At 37.4% G+C, this 20,883-nt stretch overlaps 1 protein-coding gene across 1 annotated transcript in view; it reads left to right on the top strand.

Annotated features, from left to right (window-relative positions):
* The window catches only part of LOC103469947 (transmembrane protein 132B), a 243,143-nt gene extending 222,809 nt beyond the window's left edge, over positions 1-20,334 (top strand). Inside the window, exons 9-18 of the mRNA XM_008418032.2 lie at positions 8,879-9,084; positions 11,677-11,740; positions 12,156-12,287; positions 12,566-12,643; positions 15,367-15,429; positions 15,918-16,046; positions 16,299-16,427; positions 16,534-16,818; positions 17,503-17,777; positions 18,434-20,334. Of these exons, the coding sequence (XP_008416254.1) occupies positions 8,879-9,084; positions 11,677-11,740; positions 12,156-12,287; positions 12,566-12,643; positions 15,367-15,429; positions 15,918-16,046; positions 16,299-16,427; positions 16,534-16,818; positions 17,503-17,777; positions 18,434-19,061 (1,989 nt within the window). The 3' untranslated portion in view covers positions 19,062-20,334. The remainder of the gene's footprint in view (positions 1-8,878; positions 9,085-11,676; positions 11,741-12,155; positions 12,288-12,565; positions 12,644-15,366; positions 15,430-15,917; positions 16,047-16,298; positions 16,428-16,533; positions 16,819-17,502; positions 17,778-18,433) is intronic.
* The last annotated feature ends 549 nt before the right edge of the window (positions 20,335-20,883 follow it).

Genomic DNA, 20,883 nt, shown 5'->3' with positions numbered 1-20,883 from the left:
GCATCTACTCTTTCTCATGCTACGCCCCTAATGTTTACATCCACTTAAGCATCCCTCGCTAAATGTTGTGAAACCATGTAGTGTAAAATTGAGAGGGCAGACGCTGACATGGTACAAGCAGGTAATCAAAAGCCTGATTAGCGCTGCGCTGAACAAATAGGCTGGACAGAACCCACTTACAGGTTCACACTAATTTGTCCTTGGATGAACTGAGCACTCAAGATGCATATTATTACTCTCACAATGAAGTTACCTTAAAGGCAGATGTGCTGGCATTACTATGGGGAAAGTATGTTGAGGTTGGTAGAAAGTTGGTAGAATTGATTTATTTTTGTCACTTGAACTGATATTGGACAAAATGTAAAAAATGTATTATAGATTCACCTTCACATTTTGTGTCTAACATACTGAAATGAGATAAGTAAAAGCACAAAAATACTTAGTTTGACTGATTTTCTGTGCATTTTATTTTTCAGAAATCATGTTACACATATTGCAAGCAAATATTCATACATGCATTAATATGCATACGTACATACAAGCACACATTGAAGTAGTTATAATGAATAAAACCTTCAGTATGTTCCACTTCTCTAGGATATTTATCAGATATTTAATCCCTCTGGTGAGTTCTGTGTCCTACCTCAGACTCCCCTCTGCAGGACACGCCTGCCAATCCTTGAATGAGAAGCGGCCAAGAGGCTCTCTAATCAGGGATCTGAACCACCTCAGATTGTTGCCCTTGACTTAAGAAGAGGCGGCTCTTTTCTCATCCCAGTTTGGATAGCTGAACTCATAAGAACATATTTGACACTGAGCCATCCTACAGAACAATGTCATTTTGGTCTGTGTCCGTGTAAAATATTAGTACAACACTGACTAGTTTTTTTTTTCTTTTTGGTAGTTTCTTCTGCAGATATAGGATTCTGCTATGATGACTCATTACTGGTATTCAGGTTCATGCTCTGTTTAATTTCCACCATCAACTCAAATCTGAAATAGTTCAACTACTAATTTTAGACTCAATCCAGAGGAGCTTTTGCTTTAAAGACACAAGCTGTTAATTTATCTTTCATAACTAAAGTTTTGCATTTACAATCTAAAAATAGAGCATGAAAAGCAACCAAATTATGGTTGTGGGTTTGAGCCAGCTTAGGTTTAAACCCCCAAAAATTAGTTAGTGACTGTTTCAGATGAATACTACTTGAGTGGTTTAAAGAGAACAACTAATAAATAAACAACTATTGTTTTGTGCCAGAATGCAGAATTTTTTGGTGCATTTGTTCTTCACAACATATACGAAACAAAGACAACCAACCATATAATGTTTATAAAGGTATTACTAACAGTCAGACTTGGATAATAAAAAAATATATTTCAATAATAACACAATAATTGTTGCCTGTCTGCATTAGCTGTGACTTTTTCTAACTTAGGCTGTAAATATGCAAATGTCAGAGGACACGGCAATACCCACGACTAAATAGATACAAATCTGAAGCATGCAAGTACATTGTCTGATGTGTTTCAAAAATACCGTGTCTGAGACACTCCCACATCTGTTGAAACCATACTCGGTTCTTTATTCTACAAAATAGAAACCTACCTAATTATTTCAAATATCTAATTGTAAGGACATGATACGACAAATGCTGGAGAGGATAATTAGACATGAATTCGTTTAACTTTGGGAAAAGTTACAGTTTTCTTTAAGCTTGTGCAAAAAAAATCAACAAATACATCCAAATACTTAAGCATCTCTTTCACTAATATAAGCCCGACACACATTCAGACAGACACACTCACACACACACACCCAGGCCACAATAGGACCCTACAAACAGACATATTGGGGGCAGCTTTGACTTATATCCCTATGCTAATAACCATTCTAATTTGCATAGGGCCAAGGAACTTTAAAAAAAAAAAAAACTTACACCCCAGTCCATTCGCTACTTTTCTTTTAAACCCTTAAGACCTCTCCAACAGACACGAGAGTCAAAGTTAGAAATGTTTCAAAGAAAAAAGAAGGGATACCATAATTTAACTTTGTGCTGTTTTTTGGATAACTTACTTTAAAACTTACAGTAAACACAGGCCAAACAACTCAATATTCTGAAGTAGGAGAATGTAAATAGTGACTTAAGTAACCCTAAAACTAATCATACTTTCCATGTCAAATATATATTTCTAAATGGCAGCAGTTACTAGGTCAGTGCTAGTTACTTTGTGTCATTTTTTTATGTATCTTTTATTTTGCACATATCCTCCAGCAACACTCCTGTTTCACCATTTAGCTCACTTTCCAACTGTCACTCTCCATCTCTTAATTACAGACTTTCATGCTGAAGAAAAGCAGAGTGTAAATGGCCATTAGAGAATGTTTGACTCCACACTTTTACAAATTCAAAATGACAGGCCCAGAGATAAGACACTAACTTGTGAGCGTTTGCGTGTCCCGGCACCTGCCATTCGCTCTCTCCATCAACTTGCTATTATCTAAGCTGCCACAGAATAATATATGTGGCTATAGCCTGCTAATGACGGTACTCCAGTGCTTGAGAGTGCCTGTGTGAATGTGTGGGTAGGAAAATAAAACGCGCCTAAATTACAGCCATATGAAACTGTGAAGAGGCGATTGGCCTTTGTGGGTTTCTGAAACGGCAGACACGTGGGGCTCAATACCATCAGATAGTTGGTTTGTCTGTCCCCCAGAGCCTTCCTCTTCCTCTGTGTGGGCTCCAATTGGATGATAGCATTCCTAAAGTTAGATGGATTGGATTGCTTAAGGCACTGATATGAGTGGGGAAAGAAGTGGAGAGGAGAGGTGGAGGATGAAGAAGGGGGATACAAAGAAAAGTTTGCGAAGTGGAACATGAGAGTGAGGGAGATGGATGAACGGCTTTATACTGAGAAAATGTATATCTGATGCAGACTAACTGAGAAAATTTCACACAGAGATTGGCAGCAGGAAGAGAGCAGTAACTGTAAATTCAGACGGATCACTTAGCTTAAAGGGAAATGAATACAGATGTAAATAAATGACTTGGCCTAAGGAGTTTTTGGCAATGGGTTTGAGTGGGTGGCTGAGTTTTGGGACTTCTGGGTAGATTTTAAGGATGGGAAGAAAAGTTAAGTGAAGGATGGGCACAGTTAACACATTCTGTGGTTTGGGTATTAGGTGCTAAATGTACTAAAACAAATGAAAAACTCCAACGTATATAAATATTTTATAGATTGTTTTCTTGCTATCTTTAACTTCACTTCTTTGTTGCTCAGACTGGTGCAGAAATTCACTGGCTGAATAAAAGTCGAGCATTGCATTAGGGGTCCACTGATATTTTTTCACTTTACACTAGAAAACATAGATTTAATGGACTAAAACGAAATCCAATGTAGTTTCTTTACATGATAGTGGTGGAACTCTTTTTTTTAAATTTAGTTAACTGCAGAGTCTGTATTTAGTCGCAATTAAACACAATTTATTCAAAAAATAGAAATTGACAAAATAAGCAATGTTTTCAATTCAGCTGACAAATTATTGAATAAATAGACATATGACCTCAATAACACATACTAGTTTTTCATATGTTTAGGTTATTCCACCACCAGATTTGTGTAAAACCCTGTTATACTCATTCAGCTTTCAAGTGTTTTCGGAATCCCTGATTATTCAAGTAACTTTTTTGAAAAAAATACTTCTTTAGAAATGTGATCTGTGGACACTGACATTAGCATTTGAGACGTCTTTGCATGTAGCAGGCAAGCTACTTTTTGGACAACTTGCACACAACAATAGTCTATCCCATCAGATCAGTTTTGAAACAAACACTAACCACTAGAGGGACAACCTTTATACTGCTGTGACTTTAGCAACAGCTTTTTAAAAAGTAAAACTGTGTGATAATCTATTAACCTTGTTAGCCTGTAGTTAATTACCAATGATATTTTAAAATGTTAATTGCAAGACAAATTATGTTTGATATTAATGTCAGAGTTATGTTAGGTAAAAACGTAATGTCTATTAAAGTAATGCATTATGCCTTTAAAACAGTGACCTCAACACCAACAACAAGCTTTCTGCCTACATAATCTTGTAACTTAACTGTTGACACACTAATTAAAATCTAAGCATGTACATACAGTAAATCCATTCACAGATAACTTTAATAACAAGTCTATAAAGATTTACATAGACACAGGCCGGCTACATTTCATTTTTCCTTGCAGTTCTACAAAAAAAAAGAATAGTTTACAGTTTTTTTTTCTTCTAAAGACCAACTTTTGTTATAGTTGAAGCAATTCCAACACTTTCAGTCCACAAAGAGGGGGACAAAATTGCATTTTTAAACATAAGCAGTAAAAACACTAATACTTTTTGCGCTTGTGTAACATCTTATTGATCACACATCTGTTTGTTTTTTATTGGTTTAAGAAAAAAACTGTGAACATCTCTAGGTGTAACTGCTAAGAAACTTTTAAATGTAGGTTCTCTCCAATCTCTTGAACTGCAGGTACGTTGAACAACTTTTCAGCAATCGTTTGTTCTGTTGTTGTTCAGTCGTTTGCGGTATTTGATAGTGAAGATAGTTTTTTCAGACCTGTTCTTTCAACAAGTCCCGACTGCTGAGATCTACACTTTTTGCTCATTCTCTGCAACTTTCTCTGAGTTGTTTTTTCATTTCTATTCTTTGCCATTCTCTCCTTCTGTTCATTTATTTTTTTGCTTTGCTTTTCCCTTTGCTCTCCTTTTTGTCTTGTTCTTTCCAAGTTTAAATCCATTCTTCAGTGTCCTAAAAACTGCAGCTCAGCTTGTGGATTGCAAAACATAACACGCTGTGTGTTGCATTTACACACGGCGTTGTTACACAAATTTGTTGTTTCTGTTGGTAAAGATGTGTAAAAAGCCTAAAATTGCATTAATCCTTTATTGCAGTAACACATACTCCAAGTGAAATTTTTAGAAAAGTCTAACCTTTATTTTGATTTCTTTTATTCGGTGGGAAAAATTGAAATAAGAAGTAATTCTCAGAATCAACAATGGCAAAATTCTCGGTAGTTCTGCTGTTTAATACTTATTCAACCCAGTTTTACCAGAAATTCAGCCCTTAGTCCTCAAACACCGCTCACATGTTTGCACAATGGATAATCATCCAGAGTCATGAAGTAGTTTGAGGGAAGCTATCTAAATACATCCAGCAAAGTCTGAGTGAATTTGGGACAACACATGTGTAAATCCCTGTCTTTTGTTTAACCTAAAATAAAAACAGATAATTAATTGTTCTAGTTTTCAGAGCTGAAATAAACAGTTTCAGCAAAATAATTTAATACAGAACAAAGTTAACTCAGATATGAGGTTATTATCCAATTTAATTGCACTCTGGAATTGAAGAAGCATTATGCAGTGGATTATATCAGCACTGCGAAGGAGTTGCATTGAAAGTGTAGGAGTATTTTTTTTAAGTGAGATTTGATTAAAATAATTTAAAGGCCTGTTATAAAGTGCAGCACATTGACTTCATCGTTCACTTAATCTGTATTTTATACTTGTCAATCAATATGCAAAGTTTCTTACCAGGTGTCAACAACAACAGTTTTCCTCTAAGCCATGTTTTCTACAGTAGTAAAGTGATAATAGTTCATTAAACAGAAACCATTTACAGGAGCATTAATCTCAGAGGAAATGTGCTTTAAGCAGATACAACGATGAAACGGAAAATTACAGAAAATCTCAAATATTTTAAAGTGTTCTTCATGCATTGCCTGATTTGTAAAAAAAATATTAATTTTTAAAGAGTAAACACATTTCAATAATTAGAAAGGTTCAAAGCATATTTTTAATACTGCCACTCATGCAGCGTTGTCCCCAGTCGTTCCTGTGTGACATTAATGTGTATGGGAATATAAATGCGTTAATTTTTTCAGTGAGTGTCAACGTTTCAACTTCATGAATCTGGCATCGCCTCAGAGCACATTTTTGCTCTTTCCTCTATAACTCTGCCGAGAAAACACACACAAACAGCAAAACATTAATATTTATTTTAAAAGGGTATCTGCTGATATCTCCAGTGCTGTGTACACATGAAACTGCAGCACAGCATAATATGATCTCCACCCAAGTTAGGTGGCCAAAGGTTTCTTTAAGTCATGGTGCAGCTCAGAGACATCAAACTTCCTCCAACACACGGACCACAGCTCCACAATATACACAAGCTCTATTTAAATATCAGTGAAATTACCTGATAATTTTACTTTATCTCATTCTATGCTATGCAGAAGCTCGGATGACACTAATTAAGAGTTACTCACACAGATTACCTTCTGATTTATAAGGCCATATGGGGGAACTGAACTTTTATCCCAAGACAGTCTTAAGGTTTGGGAAAAGCAAAACAAGCAAAACAAATCCTAAAAATGAAGCAAAACACAAAACCAAGTCCCAAAGATTATTACAAACACAAAAGATGCGTCAGCAAAGTTGACTTACCTGGTCCTATTTCAATGTCAATGCCAAATTTATTTGAATAGCACATTTAAAAACAACAGTTGTCAAAAGCTTCACAATTTACATATCATACAAAATGAAATGGTGGAAATAAAACTCGACTTCCCAACTCCTACGGCTGGGGAGTAACTTATGATATGTGACGGTGTTCTGTAATTTAATTGCATAATAAAACTGAGTGAGGATATATGCTAATTTGTTACATTTTACAGTTTACTCTGCCTTTTCATAACCTGGAGCTCCCACTGTGAAGCCCAATGTTGCTTCTTGTCTTATGACAACAAACTTTTCTTTTAGATGGAGGTGGAAGATTTTTTTTCCCCCACTGAATCAGAGGATTTTTTAAATGAAACCAAACAACCAGATTTAGCAGTTGATTTAAGTTTTGACCTGAATGTTACCTCAAAATCATTTTATATGTATTAAAGTCTCAACTTAATCTTAAGCTGTTATTGTATTGTTGTTAAGCTGCAACTATTTTTTAATGTGTTAAAATGATTTCAGAAGGAGTTGTTTGACACTGATGACACTTACAGGTTTAAACATTTAAAAATCATTAACAATCGCAGTCATGAGGGTTGATTTTATTCAAATTTTATATAATTACATAATTGGTAACCAAATGTTATTTGTTACATTACTTTTATAAATTATCTGTGATTGCTATGTTGCTTTACATTTTAAATATAATAACTTGCAATTGAAGCTAGTGACATTTTCACAGTAATCTGCCCAACACTACTCTGTACTGACAATGTACCATAATGTACATTTACATCCATTTCCCCAATAACAGACTGTACAAAACAGGGGCTCATCACAGGCTCCATTGGCATGGCAGAGCTTGATGTTTCACAGAATTACCATCATTTCTTCATCTTTTTACTTGCACAAAGCAGGTTTTTAGATGAGCTAGCTTAAGGTATGTGCAATATTAAATGTCTGGCAGCTGTTGCAGGTTCTCTGTCACCTTTGGGCTTTCAGTAATTTATGATCAAAACAAAGACTGGCTTTTATTTTGTTGGATGCTCAGCAGTTTTTGCAAGTAGTGGCTGAATTCAAAAAGGCACCGCAGTGAAGTAAATTACTGCAAATATTGAGTTAGAAATTCTGTGGATTCTTGAGCAAGTCATTTTTTTGTTTTAGATTTTGAAAATAAAACATAAAAAACAGACAAATTTGGAAATGTGTAAAAAAGAAATTGTGTTCTTATATCATCATCAACCCTTCAGTGTACTGTATGGTATGTTTTGTGTTTTTGGAGAGACACCTTTTGCCTCTCCTACAAAAAGCTGTGGAAATATTTCCTCAAACTTTTCTGGTTAACCTGAAACTAATTTCTGTGAACAAATTCACCAAACCTATGAACTAAATTACACACTTGACCACCAGTTAAAGCAAGTCCTCTACCATGACTTCTGTTGCCGTAAACCTTCATTGGAAACCCTCCTACAGTAGCCTAGCTTTTTTTTTTTTTTACACTCATTTATACCTGGAAAATAAAAAAAAATGATTTGAAGAAATGGTTTGGGGCACCAACAGTCAAACATCCCTTTGATGTTAACAAGCGGTAAATCAGGTTTTAGAAAGGGAGGAAGACGAAGAGGGAGACTGAAAAGATGGGGGAGGGTACAGCGAAGACAAAAGTAAAAGAGGATCAGGAGAGGAAAATTGTGGATGTTAGAATAGATAGAAATAAGGTTAAAATTAGGAGAAGAAAAGGAGAAACTGAAAAGACGGAGCAGGAAGGAGATGAGTTGGCCACATTTCCTTTTATGTTGGTCGAGCGTGAGCACACAGAGGCAAAGTTAAATTGAAAAATATTCAGAGGTACGAGCCTATAGAGCAGAAATGGTTTGGCTTTGATGAACAAAATGCTAACCTCTTTAGAGATCAAACGTTTGTGTAAGGACACCAGCACGGAAACGTTGCACTGTACAGAAAGAGCACTGGTTTATATTTACCCCCCCCCAAAAAGACTTTTCTAGGTTAATCCCAGCAACAAAACCACAATTTGATTTAAAAATGTGTATATAAATGATCCTTGTGCCATTTATAGAAAGCAGCTGATTTGCAACACAGAGTTAAAAATTGTGCGAAATATAACTCAAAATGTTGCTTTATTAGACAGTTTTGGGAATGATGAATAAAAAGGAGAAGCAATGTGTGATAAATTTTGAATTTGCCTTTAGAAAAAAGATGTACTGTAAGGGACAGTTTCTCTGGACTGTGAGCAAAACAAATGTCTACTATTGCTACGGCTCAGTGAAAATCACCCATCCCGGTGTAAAATGTAAGATCCTTCACCCATGCTGCTTCACACATCAGGGAAACTCATTTCTCATCTTCTTTTCTCCGCTTCCCCTTTTTCAGGTTTCCTTAAACTGCGACCAGGTTCTGGTGAACGGCAAAGAAATGCGGGGTAGACAGTCCCTGGCAGTAAACTTCACCTACCTCCACCTGTCTGCTCAGCTGCTGCTCACTGTCTGGGTTCCCAAGCTACCCCTGCAGATAGATGTGTCAGATACCGAGCTGAGCCAGGTCAAAGGCTGGAGGGTGCCGATCACCACCAACAAGAGGTAATTTACCTGTCTGACCTCAGGGAGTGAGTGATGTGGGGCGGGGGATCCCACTGTGGAGGATGAAAGCATTTGGGTCTGTTAGTTCCTCAAAATGTAATGCATTTCACACAAAATCCTCACATTCAGCCTGCAAAAGCAATTGCTCTGTCAGATGGCATTCTGCTTCCTCGGTTTGTTATTCGTTTTTATCATGGATAAAAAAAAAAGTTTTTACAAACATTTTTCTGAACAGGTAATGCCAGCAATGGGAATTAGCAGTTTGAAGATTTTTCTGTCATATATTTTGCTCTTATTAGACTAACTTAGACATTTGTTAATTAATAAAGAAAGGAAAAGATTGCAGATAATTGAACAGTTCTGTAAGGAAAATTACCGTTAAAGAAAAATTCAAGGCAGAATCAACTCACAAATGTTCATTTCAAGGCTTTATCATCAAGGAGAAGACAATAAGGTACGATGCTTCTAACTCAGAAACTCTCTCACTATTTATGCTTCCTTCACACACATTTACACAAACATTGGACAGAGGCATCTTCAGCTCTGCAAAAACCCCAAGACAATGCATCCTTATCTTCAGCACCCAGGCCTCACCTCAAGACGGGAAACTACCCATAAACTTTAACCTTTTCACATACCATGAAGTGTCATGTGTGAGCTTTCACTTCAACCATCTATTTGTCCATTATTCTAAACCATTCCCCACCTGGAAATGTAGGTCTAAAAGGCTAGGCCTAAACAGTTGTTATTTTTTCATGATCTGTTTTGCAGTGTAAACCATGGATAGCCAAAGTCAGTCCTCGAAGGCTGCTGTCCTGCATGTTTTAGATGTGTTCCTGCTCCAACACAGCTGATTCAAATAGTTTAACTCCCCAGAATGTCATGAAATTCTCCAGGAACATGTCAACTACAAAGTCATTTGATTCAGGTGTGCTGATTCAGAGAAACTTCTGAAACATGCAGGACACAGACGCTTGAGAACTGACATGGAACAGAAGGTTGTGTCATTTTACACAGAGAATAAACATCTGGTTTAACTATAAAAGTGTAACAATACACATACATATAATAGTTTTATATGTCAGGTAATGTATGCAGCTAAAATGTTTTGATCAGCATCATGCATCACTCAAATAGATCAGAAAATATTGAAACAGAAAAGTCTAGAGGATTGTTACACCATCATCACATTTTGCATACCGAGTTCCTGCTTCTTATCGTTTGTATTTTGTAGTTTTCAGTGTGTGTGATCTTCTGCTCACACGAACCTCTTAGGGTAAAAATCTAGTTATCACTGGGTTAAATGTCCTTTTCTATTGTCCATCTCTTCCCGCATAGTATATATTTTAGGCATTTGTATATACACATATTTATCTATGAGCTCCATCACTGATGTGCTTTGTGTTATTCCCATATCACCATCTTTCCACTCTGCTCAGCTAGGTCTATTTTTCAATTTGCCAATTTTTGCTCAGGTGGCCACCGACCAATGTGCTCAGGCTGTTTCATACACACACACACACGCGCGCGCACACTCCATATCCCTCCCCACACTCTCTCCGAGTAAAACACAAGAACTATTAGGGACATTCTTGCAAACACATGTGTGACTGGGGCTCTGGGAAATGGAATAAGGATTTGTGTAATATTACCAGAACAACACTGGAGCAAGGACGGTTATGAGACTCACACGCAGTTCTGAGTGCTGGCTAGATATTTCACAGAGGGAGGCAGAGAAGGAAGATTGTGTATTTATTTGTCCCTATTTGGGAGTTGAAACTATAAGAGAATCTGGAGGAAAGACTACAAAATTTCCAACACTTAATAGAATATTCTAAAAACTCTTAGTTGAGGATTTGCTACCCATACTGCACTTCTTCCCCACTACAAATTGTTATTTGTTCCTTCAAATATATTATTAGAAGTTATGTGCTTTTCAGGTTGAAAACCAAACAAAAACAAAACTGAGAATTTGGAAACTGTAACCCATTAATCCCGTCTGCAAGAGCACAAGAGTGCTCAGTTGGATTCTGGTTCCAGAAAAAAAGTGTTTCCGTCCGTCCGTCCGTCCGTCCGTCCGTCCGTCCATCCATCCATCCATCCATCCATCCATCCATCCATCCATCCATCCATCCATCCATCCATCCATCCATCCATCCATCCATCCATCCATNCATCCATCCATCCATCCATCCATCCATCCATCCATCCATCCATCCATCCATCCATCCATCCATCCATCCATCCATCCATCCATCCATCCATCCATTCATTTTCTTTACACCCTTGTCCCTTATTGGGGTCGGGAAAAGTGTTTCCAACTTAAGAAAACAGTAAAGACATACCCTCCTATTTTGGGTTATATTGGACACACAAAGATCAGTCACACCCAGAAATATATACTTCAGGTAGAATGTGTTAAAATTAATGAAATTAAATGAGCTTTCTGTTGACTAAAAGTCTTATTATTAGGAGAGTGTTTTGTATGGATTAGCTGGAGCTGCATTTAGAGTATTGGAAGGGCTTTTAATTACCAGATTATCTCATCCTCTTTCAATTTTCAATCTCATTTATCTTCTTCTGTTCTTACAGACCCACCAGGGACAGCGAGGATGATGAAGATGATGACAGAAAGGGTAAAGGCTGCACCCTACAGGTATCATTTGATTGAATTTCACCGAGTCATGCTATTAAAGGTAGTTTTTGTTTGTTTTTGCTTAATAGAGTTTTGTAGAATATAATCTGCAATTAGCAGTTTTTAATTTAATTTAATGTGTTTTTTTTTGTTTGTTTGTTTATTTACCTTTAAAGATTAGGAAAATGTCATGAATTTACTTGTGCAGTGGAGGAGGTAAAAGAGACTGTTTTTGTTGTTTTTTTACAATAATGCTTGTAGATGACACCAAACAATCTGTTTCTGGATTTATGTAATACATATGCCTTAAAATAGTACAATTCATTGTGTGTCAACTTGCAACTTTATTGATTAGGTCATCAATGAGTTGGGGGGGTTGGGGCGAATGACCTCAGCCCATGTCCACTATACCTCACCCTCCTTCTCCACTTTCCAGTACCAGTATGCTTTGGTGCGAGTTCTCACTCATTTTGTTGCCGAACCGTCTGACCCCAGAGGGGACATGGTTTACATGTTGGGTACTGACTGGCAAGCTGATATCACTCCTTTGGTCTTGGAACAATTGAAGGTAAGTGTGGAAAATGATCATTAATAGTTGAGACAAAATTTATCCGTACCCCCAAGTAAATATAAGGCCTTCTTCCTATCACCCTAATAGTTTGGGCTCCTCCTGAGCTACAGCAAAATATTATATTACTTCCAATCAGAAGAAGCATATGTGTCAAATTAAATTATACAAATGATATGAAATGGGTTTAGCTGTACATAATATTACAGTGAAAACGAGGGCCTAGCACATAGATGGGAATGAAGGTTACATGTGGGGTTTCTGTTTCTATCAAACAGGTTGAAGAGCCACGCATTGCCAGGCTTGTAGATGGGCATATTTTAATGGGACGTGACCTAGGCATTACTACTATACAAGTGAGTAGCTTTTTATTTTCTCTGCAAAATACAATGTCTTCCAATATACATTTCCTGAACTTGAGCTTTCTGCTTTAGTCACTGCTTGGTGGACAATGGTTTTGAAATATATTCCAAAATCAGTGAATTCATCACAAAGTCCAGGAACAGTCAGCTGAACATTTCTGATTTTGTCAAGCACGTCGTAATTTGGCCCTTCACCTTGCAGTGCAGAGCACTCTTATGCAGTAAACACACTCCCCTTTCTCTCTATTTCATATCTAACAGCAAGTCTCTTTGCTTGCTTACTACACAATTAGCCCCAATTAACTATTGAGGATTTAGCCTTGACATCTTGGTGTAATATTTTGTAGTCGTTCGTTTGCTGACATTGAAAACATTTGTGCATCTGCTGCGTTTGAACAGTCTGGCCTTTATAGGCTTTACGCTACCGCAAAACCACATATAATACAGTCCAGTTGGCTGTTTGATAGTCCATCCAGTCTCAGAGTATTGCCTACAAGACCGTTCATAACCTTTGAAATTTTTCACAATCACAAACTATGATGTATTGAGATTTTATGTAATACACCAACACAAAGCAACCCATAATTTTGACATGAAAAGAAAATGATACATTGTTTCCAAAATATATATATAAACACAAATGTGAAAAAGGTGTCATCCTTTTGGATTCAGCCCATTTGAATTATTACCTTTGTGGAAAAATCTATTGTAATTACAGCTGGAATATCTCTACTAGATATTGGCACGTCTTGAAACAGACATTTACATTTTCTTCTTTGGAAACCTTTTGCTGTAGGTTCCTATGAGCCTGAAGTTCAGCTTTTGGTCTTAACTGACTAGATCCCCTTTTTCCAAATGCTTGTTATTCCCCACATGCAAAATAATAAAGGACACATTTTTTGTTCTCATTCAATAATAGCTTTATTCTTACCCTTCATCCGTAGAAGCCAGATTTGTCGAGCTAATATATTTCGTCCTGTTTATCAGTTATCTCACATGAGCTGTGAATCTTTGCAGCTCCTCCAGAGTTCCTTCAGTTTTATAAATATGAATTCCATTGTGTTGGTCAGTAAAATCAAAATAAAAATGCATCAGTTTGTAACTTAACATAGCAAAATATGAGGTCAAGAATACTTCTGCAAGGCACTGTATGTAAAAACATTGTTTTTTAAAAAAAAATCAATGTTTTTAAATGTTTTTAATTGCATTCACATGCATGGAAGCTCTTAAACAAGTGGTCTGTGTGTTTGTTAAATAGGTTGGCACTGAGTTTAGAGGAAGCACAGGGGACTTTCTGGAAACAGCTGAGCGTATGTTTCCATCAAGCCAACTTGGGACGCAAACACACACACATACAGATGCACATTTATAGGCAGCTGTGTGCGTTTTCGGAGCCAGAAGAGAGAATTTACCCAGCACTCTCTCTTTCTACATGCCGGTGTCGACAGCCACCATTTGATAGTTTGACATTTCAATTTTACCTCCCCAGCTAAGACTCCCTGAGCCCCAATTCTTCCTCTATTGCCCATCTCTCTTTCCTTAGTCCCCTCCCCCAGTTTCTTCCTCTCACAGGCTCATTCCCAGTCTTGAGGTGCAATCCCATACATGTCAATCATTAATTTTTTTTTTCTTTACCTCACCGAGGGTAGGATTGAATTTGACACATTGAAACGTTCAGCGAGAGATTTTCTTTGTACACCAATCAGATCTGCCTGTCCTCAGGCGGAGGAGTACACTCCAGCACGAGGCTCCTAATCTCTGTCACTGTCCGTCTTCTGCTTTCCCTCTCCTCTTGTATCCCAATCTTTCATGCTCCTTGCCTTTGCCCTCTCTCATATTCTGTCCACCGCTATTTGTCATTGTCTTTCTTGCTCTGACACCTGCTCTATATATTACCCTCTCTTGCTCACTGCTTGTTTTTATTCTCTTTTCATCCACCCACTTTTTCTTTTGCTTGTTTTGCTTTTGGCCCAGTTGACTTAGTTGAATGCTAACCCGCGGGAGCACAGCTGATGTGTGTTTGTGTCAGGTGCTGTGTGCACATTCTTCTCTCTATAAGTTTTTTTTTTTTTTTGTAATATGAATTCAAAGCAACTGTGAGATTCAAATGTCAACTAAATTTGAATGCAACACATTCCAGTCTTTACACAGATAATCTCATCAGTTATGAAAGGATCCTGTTTATTCATGTCTGTTTACATGCTTGTTTTGGACATGGTAAGTAATAACAGACTATAAAGCATCTTGCCAATTCTGATAGCATAAGTGAAATAAGTTATTTCAGCCTGTTTCCCTACACAGTCTGAAAAAGGACGGTATTTAATTACAATATTTTCAAAGTCTGAATAAGAAGGAAAATGAAAATTAGGATTGGTGTTCTTTATTCTTTCCTATCTATTCTTCCGTTTGTTCCAGGTTCAATATTTAAATTTGCCCACTGTAAAAATATCTACCAAGGATTCAAAGTGATCCCTAGTATTTTATATTTGAAATTAACCTAAAGGATATCTATTCTGGGTTTGATTCCTGGTGTTGGGCCATTTGCTGCAAGTCTTCCCCCTTCTCCTTGTCTCTTCTTCTCTAGTTTGTGCAGATTTACTGCTCAATAAAGGCCACCAAAGCCTAAAGAAAATCCTTAAAAAAATGTAAATGTAGTTTTAGATTTATGTTTTCACACTTTACGGTAAAGTGTATGTTCATTTTATGATTCGTTGTAGGTTTTGTCCCCTTTGTCTGATTCTATCCTGGCAGAGAAGACTGTGACAGTCCTGGATGACAAGGTAGAGTAACATGTAAATTAGTTTCACTGCTTCATTCAATTTAATGTTTTTTTGTTGTTGATGGATTATTATTAAATTTTTCTTTTTAGAAGTGATTTAAGTTGAAGAAAATAAGTCCTTGTATTCCCCATGATGACATACTGTAGAAACAGAGAACAGAAACATGATATTTTATACACATCTGTCAATCAAACAGTTTTATTTTTCAGAAATGACAAGGTCGAAGAATAAAGGATAAAAGCTGATTCAAAGTGTAATTTTTATTAACTCACAGGGTTAACGTGGACATGAAAAATAAGATAAAACATGTATCATGTACATCAAGTACATAATTGGAGTGACTCTAGTTTTAGTTTAAGTTGCACATAATGTCACTGTTCCTTTGTCATAAATACAGAAATATTTTGTATTTATTGCTAACATGTGCAAGTCCAAGATTTTTTGGTAGCCTTTATTGATTGTTTAATAAAGTATTTTTGTTCCTGCAGGTAACAATAACAGACCTGGGAGTCCAGCTGGTTGCATCCTTGTCTCTCAGCATGACAGCGAGTCCTGGAAATTACCAAGCAATACAGCTGACAGCTACAGCTACAGATCTGCTTCACACACCCAAACAGGTAATAATTACTTCTGCAAATACATGTATGCATTCACATATAATGACTGTCAGATCTCTGAAGAAAACTTAACTAAAATATTTTGTGTTTACCTGAGAATACACAATCATTTTTGTGAAGTAGTGATGAATGCTGTGGCTAAAAGGAAGCTGTGGCTTCTGCCCGTGGCTAAAATGCCTAAAAACATTTCTCTTTATTTAGTGTTTCCAAACCCTGGAACTGAACATATCCTATGTTTGTTTTCACATTCAGGAAGCTGTGATTAGTGCGTGGATTCATTACAGTGATGGCTCAGTGACACCTCTTGATATCTATGATCCCAAGGACTTCCTCCTCTCAGCTGTCTCACTGGATGAGAATGTCATCTCTGTAACCAATCAGGTTAAAACACTTTCTTTTTAAAAATCTAAAACAACCTTTATGGCACTTCATACAAACATAACAAGAACATGTCTATTTATTTTCCCGTTATTGGATTGTCAAATAGGAGCAGCACTGGCCAATTATCGTGGCTGAGGGTGATGGACAGGGTCGACTGTTTAATGTGGAAATGGTCATTTCTGAAACTTGCCAGAAGTCCAAGAGGAAGAGTGTGCTGGCATCTGGATTTGGTAATGTGGTCGTTAAGTTTGGAGCAAACAGCGACGAGAGAGGTGGAGCAGAGGATGGCGGAGGGCTGGAAAACAGCACCAGTGAGCAACGGACAAATGATGGAGGGGAATGGAATTCCAAGAGTTTGGCTGTGGACCGAGAGGAAGGAGCCATGAGGAAGGTGGGAAGATTATTTTGGATATTTTCCTGAAATTACTTTCTTTATCTATTGAAGTGTCAATATGTAACTTTAATAAAGAATTTTTTTAAACATAATTGTTGAAGCTGTTACTATGATGTGACAGGATGGTATGAAACATAATCTGTGAAAAATATCAGAACCAGGAGAAGGGTCTTGTTGCTGTCAATCACAAGCCGTGTAGCGCTGCTCATCCCACCTCTTGTTCTCACCTCTGCTAGCGGCGCTGTAGCCAACAGAGGCTGTTGTGAATGCTCAGGCTAGTTAGCATAGCCACCAATGATGGATAAATGGTTTTCCTGTAACAATAAGTTGTTTATATGCCAACAGCACATTGAGGAGCATGAACACAACATTGATTGACACCGCTGAGAACCTCCTCTTGGCTCTGATTGGTTGTTTTTGGTCGGGAACAGTGCATTACTTCAGAATAGCAGCTCAGGGAGGAGGTGGAGATAATCGATGTTTTCACAGATTATCTGTTCACCTAATGCCGTCAAAACTCACCTACAGAAATGTTACAGTTCAAAATGTCTGCTTTAAGTAAAGAATAAGATTTATACTGGGATAACAGTTCTCTCCTTTACATTAGATAATTTTTAACTAATTTGTTGTTTTTTGCAACTAAAACTGAAACACTGTGATGTGTTTATTTCCATTTGTCAGGTTAGCACAACAACTAAAAGCACAGTTACCCACCGTGCTTCCCACCCAGGTGGAAGAGCCGCTGGTGGTGGCAACAGCGGTCGGGGAGGGTCAGGCCAAGGCGGGGACTATAGTAAGAACTCAGTACAAGTGGAAATTCCAGGAAGTGGGAACGGTGAGCTGACCCAGACCACAAGAGGCCTGTCAGACCTGGAGATTGGGATGTATGCTCTTCTGGGAGTATTCTGTCTGGCCATATTGGTCTTTCTCATCAACTGTGTCAGCTTTGCGTTCAGGTAATAAACTGTAAAGGTTATAATTAAATTTATGATTTAAAGCATTTCAACTTTTCAGAAAACTGTTAACAACTCAAATATCTCCTCTGACTATTTAAGAGTTGAAAAAGAGAGTGATTTAATACAAACAGTTTAACAGGTGTGATGACGTCTTTGATTTATTTTGTCATTTAATTTCCCTTTACGATTAAAAAGAATATCAGATATGAATTGAATTATGTGTTGTCTGCCAACTGTTGACATAACAGGACAATTTAAATATTTGAATTCTTTCTTTCATACTTCAAAATAAGAGTCTCAAACACAAATACAAAAATACTGAAAGTAGTCGAGCTCTATCAATTTTAAATAGTTTACCAGACAAATTCAACTTGCATGCAGAGAGCAAGACAGAGTTCACTTTGAAAAGAAATATAATTGAAATATTGTGATCTTTTGAAACCACAATATCTTAATATTGATACCATTCAAGTTTTTAGGTTATTAGAGTTTCTATATTTTGACTCAAATCTGTTGAAAAGCTGAAAGTACAAAGTCTTTCCACATTTAAAAAATCAAGCTAAATTTCTGACAATCATCAGAAGAAATGGGATTCATTTCTTGTTTCTTCATTTACCCTTCACTGAGGCCAAATTATCGTCTCTTTTTTTCTTTAGGTACCGTCACAAGCAGGTTCCTGTACTGGAAGCAGGCGGCAACATGAACCATGCCCATGACTGGGTGTGGCTTGGCACTGAGGCTGACCTCTTAGCTGACCATGCGGACCAATGCCAGGGCCTACCTGATGAATGCACTACCATCATCGACAGAAACGAAGGAGGATATGAGGAGAGCAAGTACCTTCTGAATGGTGCTGGGAACACTTTGGTGATGGGTGTAGGTTCTGGCATGGGCACAATAAGTGGTGGCAGTGGCGGCACAGGTGGACTGCGGGGAATGGCCCATGGACAGACCTTGCCTAGGTCTATCCCAGAACCCCATCAGTGCCTTTCTGCAATCACTGCTGGTGGGAAAGATGCCACTGGGCAAACAGAGCATCTGAATAATTCCCCCAGAGCCGCGGCTGCAGCTGCAGTTGCTGCTGCCAAGCGCAAACGAGTCAAATTTACATCCTTTGCCACCGTTTTGCCCAACGATAATTTGGGTAGTGGTGGCCCGTATGTCAACTCCTCAGTTCTTGTGACCAATGGTAATGAGGATGACATTAAGTGGGTGTGCCAGGATATGGACCTGGGTCAGTCTGAAATCAGAACCTACATGGAGAGGCTGCAAGACAATCTGTGACTGACCGGGAGAGAAACTGAGCAATAGAGAGGCAGAGGATGTGGGCTGGGGAAAAGATGGACAAAGAGTACAATTCACCTGTGATGCCTTTGCAGTGGATTAATAAAGGGTCAAGTGAAGCGAAAAATGTGAGAGCAGTAAAATGAAAAATAGTGATAACCTGAAGGTTTTGGACACACAGCTTAAGGGTTCCTAACCTTTGGCTCCCCTAAAGCAAAGCAGAATAGGAAGTCATCACTAGCTCACACTAAAAGTAACAGTAGCAAACAATAAGTAACATTCAGAGTTCGTTTTGTGTTACTTATTGTGAAAATCATAGTGTAAAAATCAGCAATGGTCACTATTGGTTTGAGTGTTTATTTTCAGAAAACCAGTAGACCACTGTACTCATACATTATTGATTCAGGGTATGTTAATGGACAAACTTTTGTAAGCCACTATACATTTGAACAAAGATGTTGACAAACTTTGATCTTGTAATGACGTCACTCACAAGTCTTTGGGAGTTTTTTTGTTTGTCTTTTTTTTTTTTTTACTTATTTATTGCCATTGTTGGCTAAGGCTGTTGAGTAAATATTTAGTTTTAAAATATAAGCAATTTACCTGCCAGGTCTCCTGAATGGTTAACCAACGATTCACTGATATCGCAAAACAGCAGATGTTGACTTATCATTTCCCCGATTTCATTTTGGTATTATGAGTATAATGTGAGTTAAAATATATATATAAGTATATTTCAAGTATTCAACAGAAAATCCACTTATTATTTAGTCAGCAGTCCAGATAAATCAAATCTTTTTTCAGGAAATCACATTCTTTCTACAAACAACAACTCGGAGAGATTGAAAAGGACAAGTCACGAGAAAGACTTTCATCCTTGGATCCAAGACATACGTTTTTATTCTTGCACAATTAAAAATAAGAAAGGACACTGGCCATTTTTAATGGGGCCTCATTTCGTGAACCCTGCAGCCAATGACTGCTCTCTCCCTATCAGAAACAATGGTGACATCCCTTTGCCTCTCTCCTCGTCTGTGATTAAGCAGAACTAGAACCAACTGTGGAACACAGTCAGATACATTCTGCAAACCAAAAGGGGAGTGAAGTAAAAAAGAAAAACTGGCTTGGACTTTGCAAAACCTGGCTAAAAACTTAATGAGAACTCTGAATGAAGACATCTAGCCAGGCTGGAAGAGGTTTGTGCATTACACAGAATCACCAGGAAGTACTAAATGACATTACAGTGTCAAAGGAATGACTAACTAATAGAAATGGCCCCTATATANCATCCTTTCCATGTTACCATAAAAATATTTTCCTTCTGTTTCTACTTTTTGATAAATATGTTTTTATTATGTTTTCTTTATTTTTTTTAAAGTTAAGAAATATTTTAAATTGTAGCTTTTAATTTTAAAAGTTTATTCAGATTTTGAGAATATATGATTCTTTGGTCTTAGACGCTGTTTCTATTTATTTAAAACTGACATCTGGAGGGTGAGGAGGAAAAGGAATACCAAGGACAAGACGGCGAGTAATGGATAGTCTGCTGGTGAATGATAGCACATTTAAAAGAACAAGTAATCCAGAGATTGGAAGACGGAGCAGGCAGAGGTTGCCTCACCTTCGTTAAGCTCAGGTGACCAGTCGTGAAGAATTCGACTACAAAAAGGAGAACTGTAAGATTGTTCAGATTGCAATATTTATTTATAAACGTGTTATTGTTTCAGAGTACACTGTATGTTGTAAATAAATAAACATGCTTCAAAGTGCTTGTGGATAAGATTGGAGGTCACTAGCCAACAACATGGTGATATTTTGTGCA

This window comes from Poecilia reticulata, linkage group LG9, assembly GCF_000633615.1.
Source record: "Poecilia reticulata strain Guanapo linkage group LG9, Guppy_female_1.0+MT, whole genome shotgun sequence".
NCBI lineage: Eukaryota > Metazoa > Chordata > Actinopteri > Cyprinodontiformes > Poeciliidae > Poecilia > Poecilia reticulata.
The sequence above is the reverse complement of the archived record's forward strand: the minus strand, read 5'-3'. Positions and strand labels throughout refer to the sequence as shown.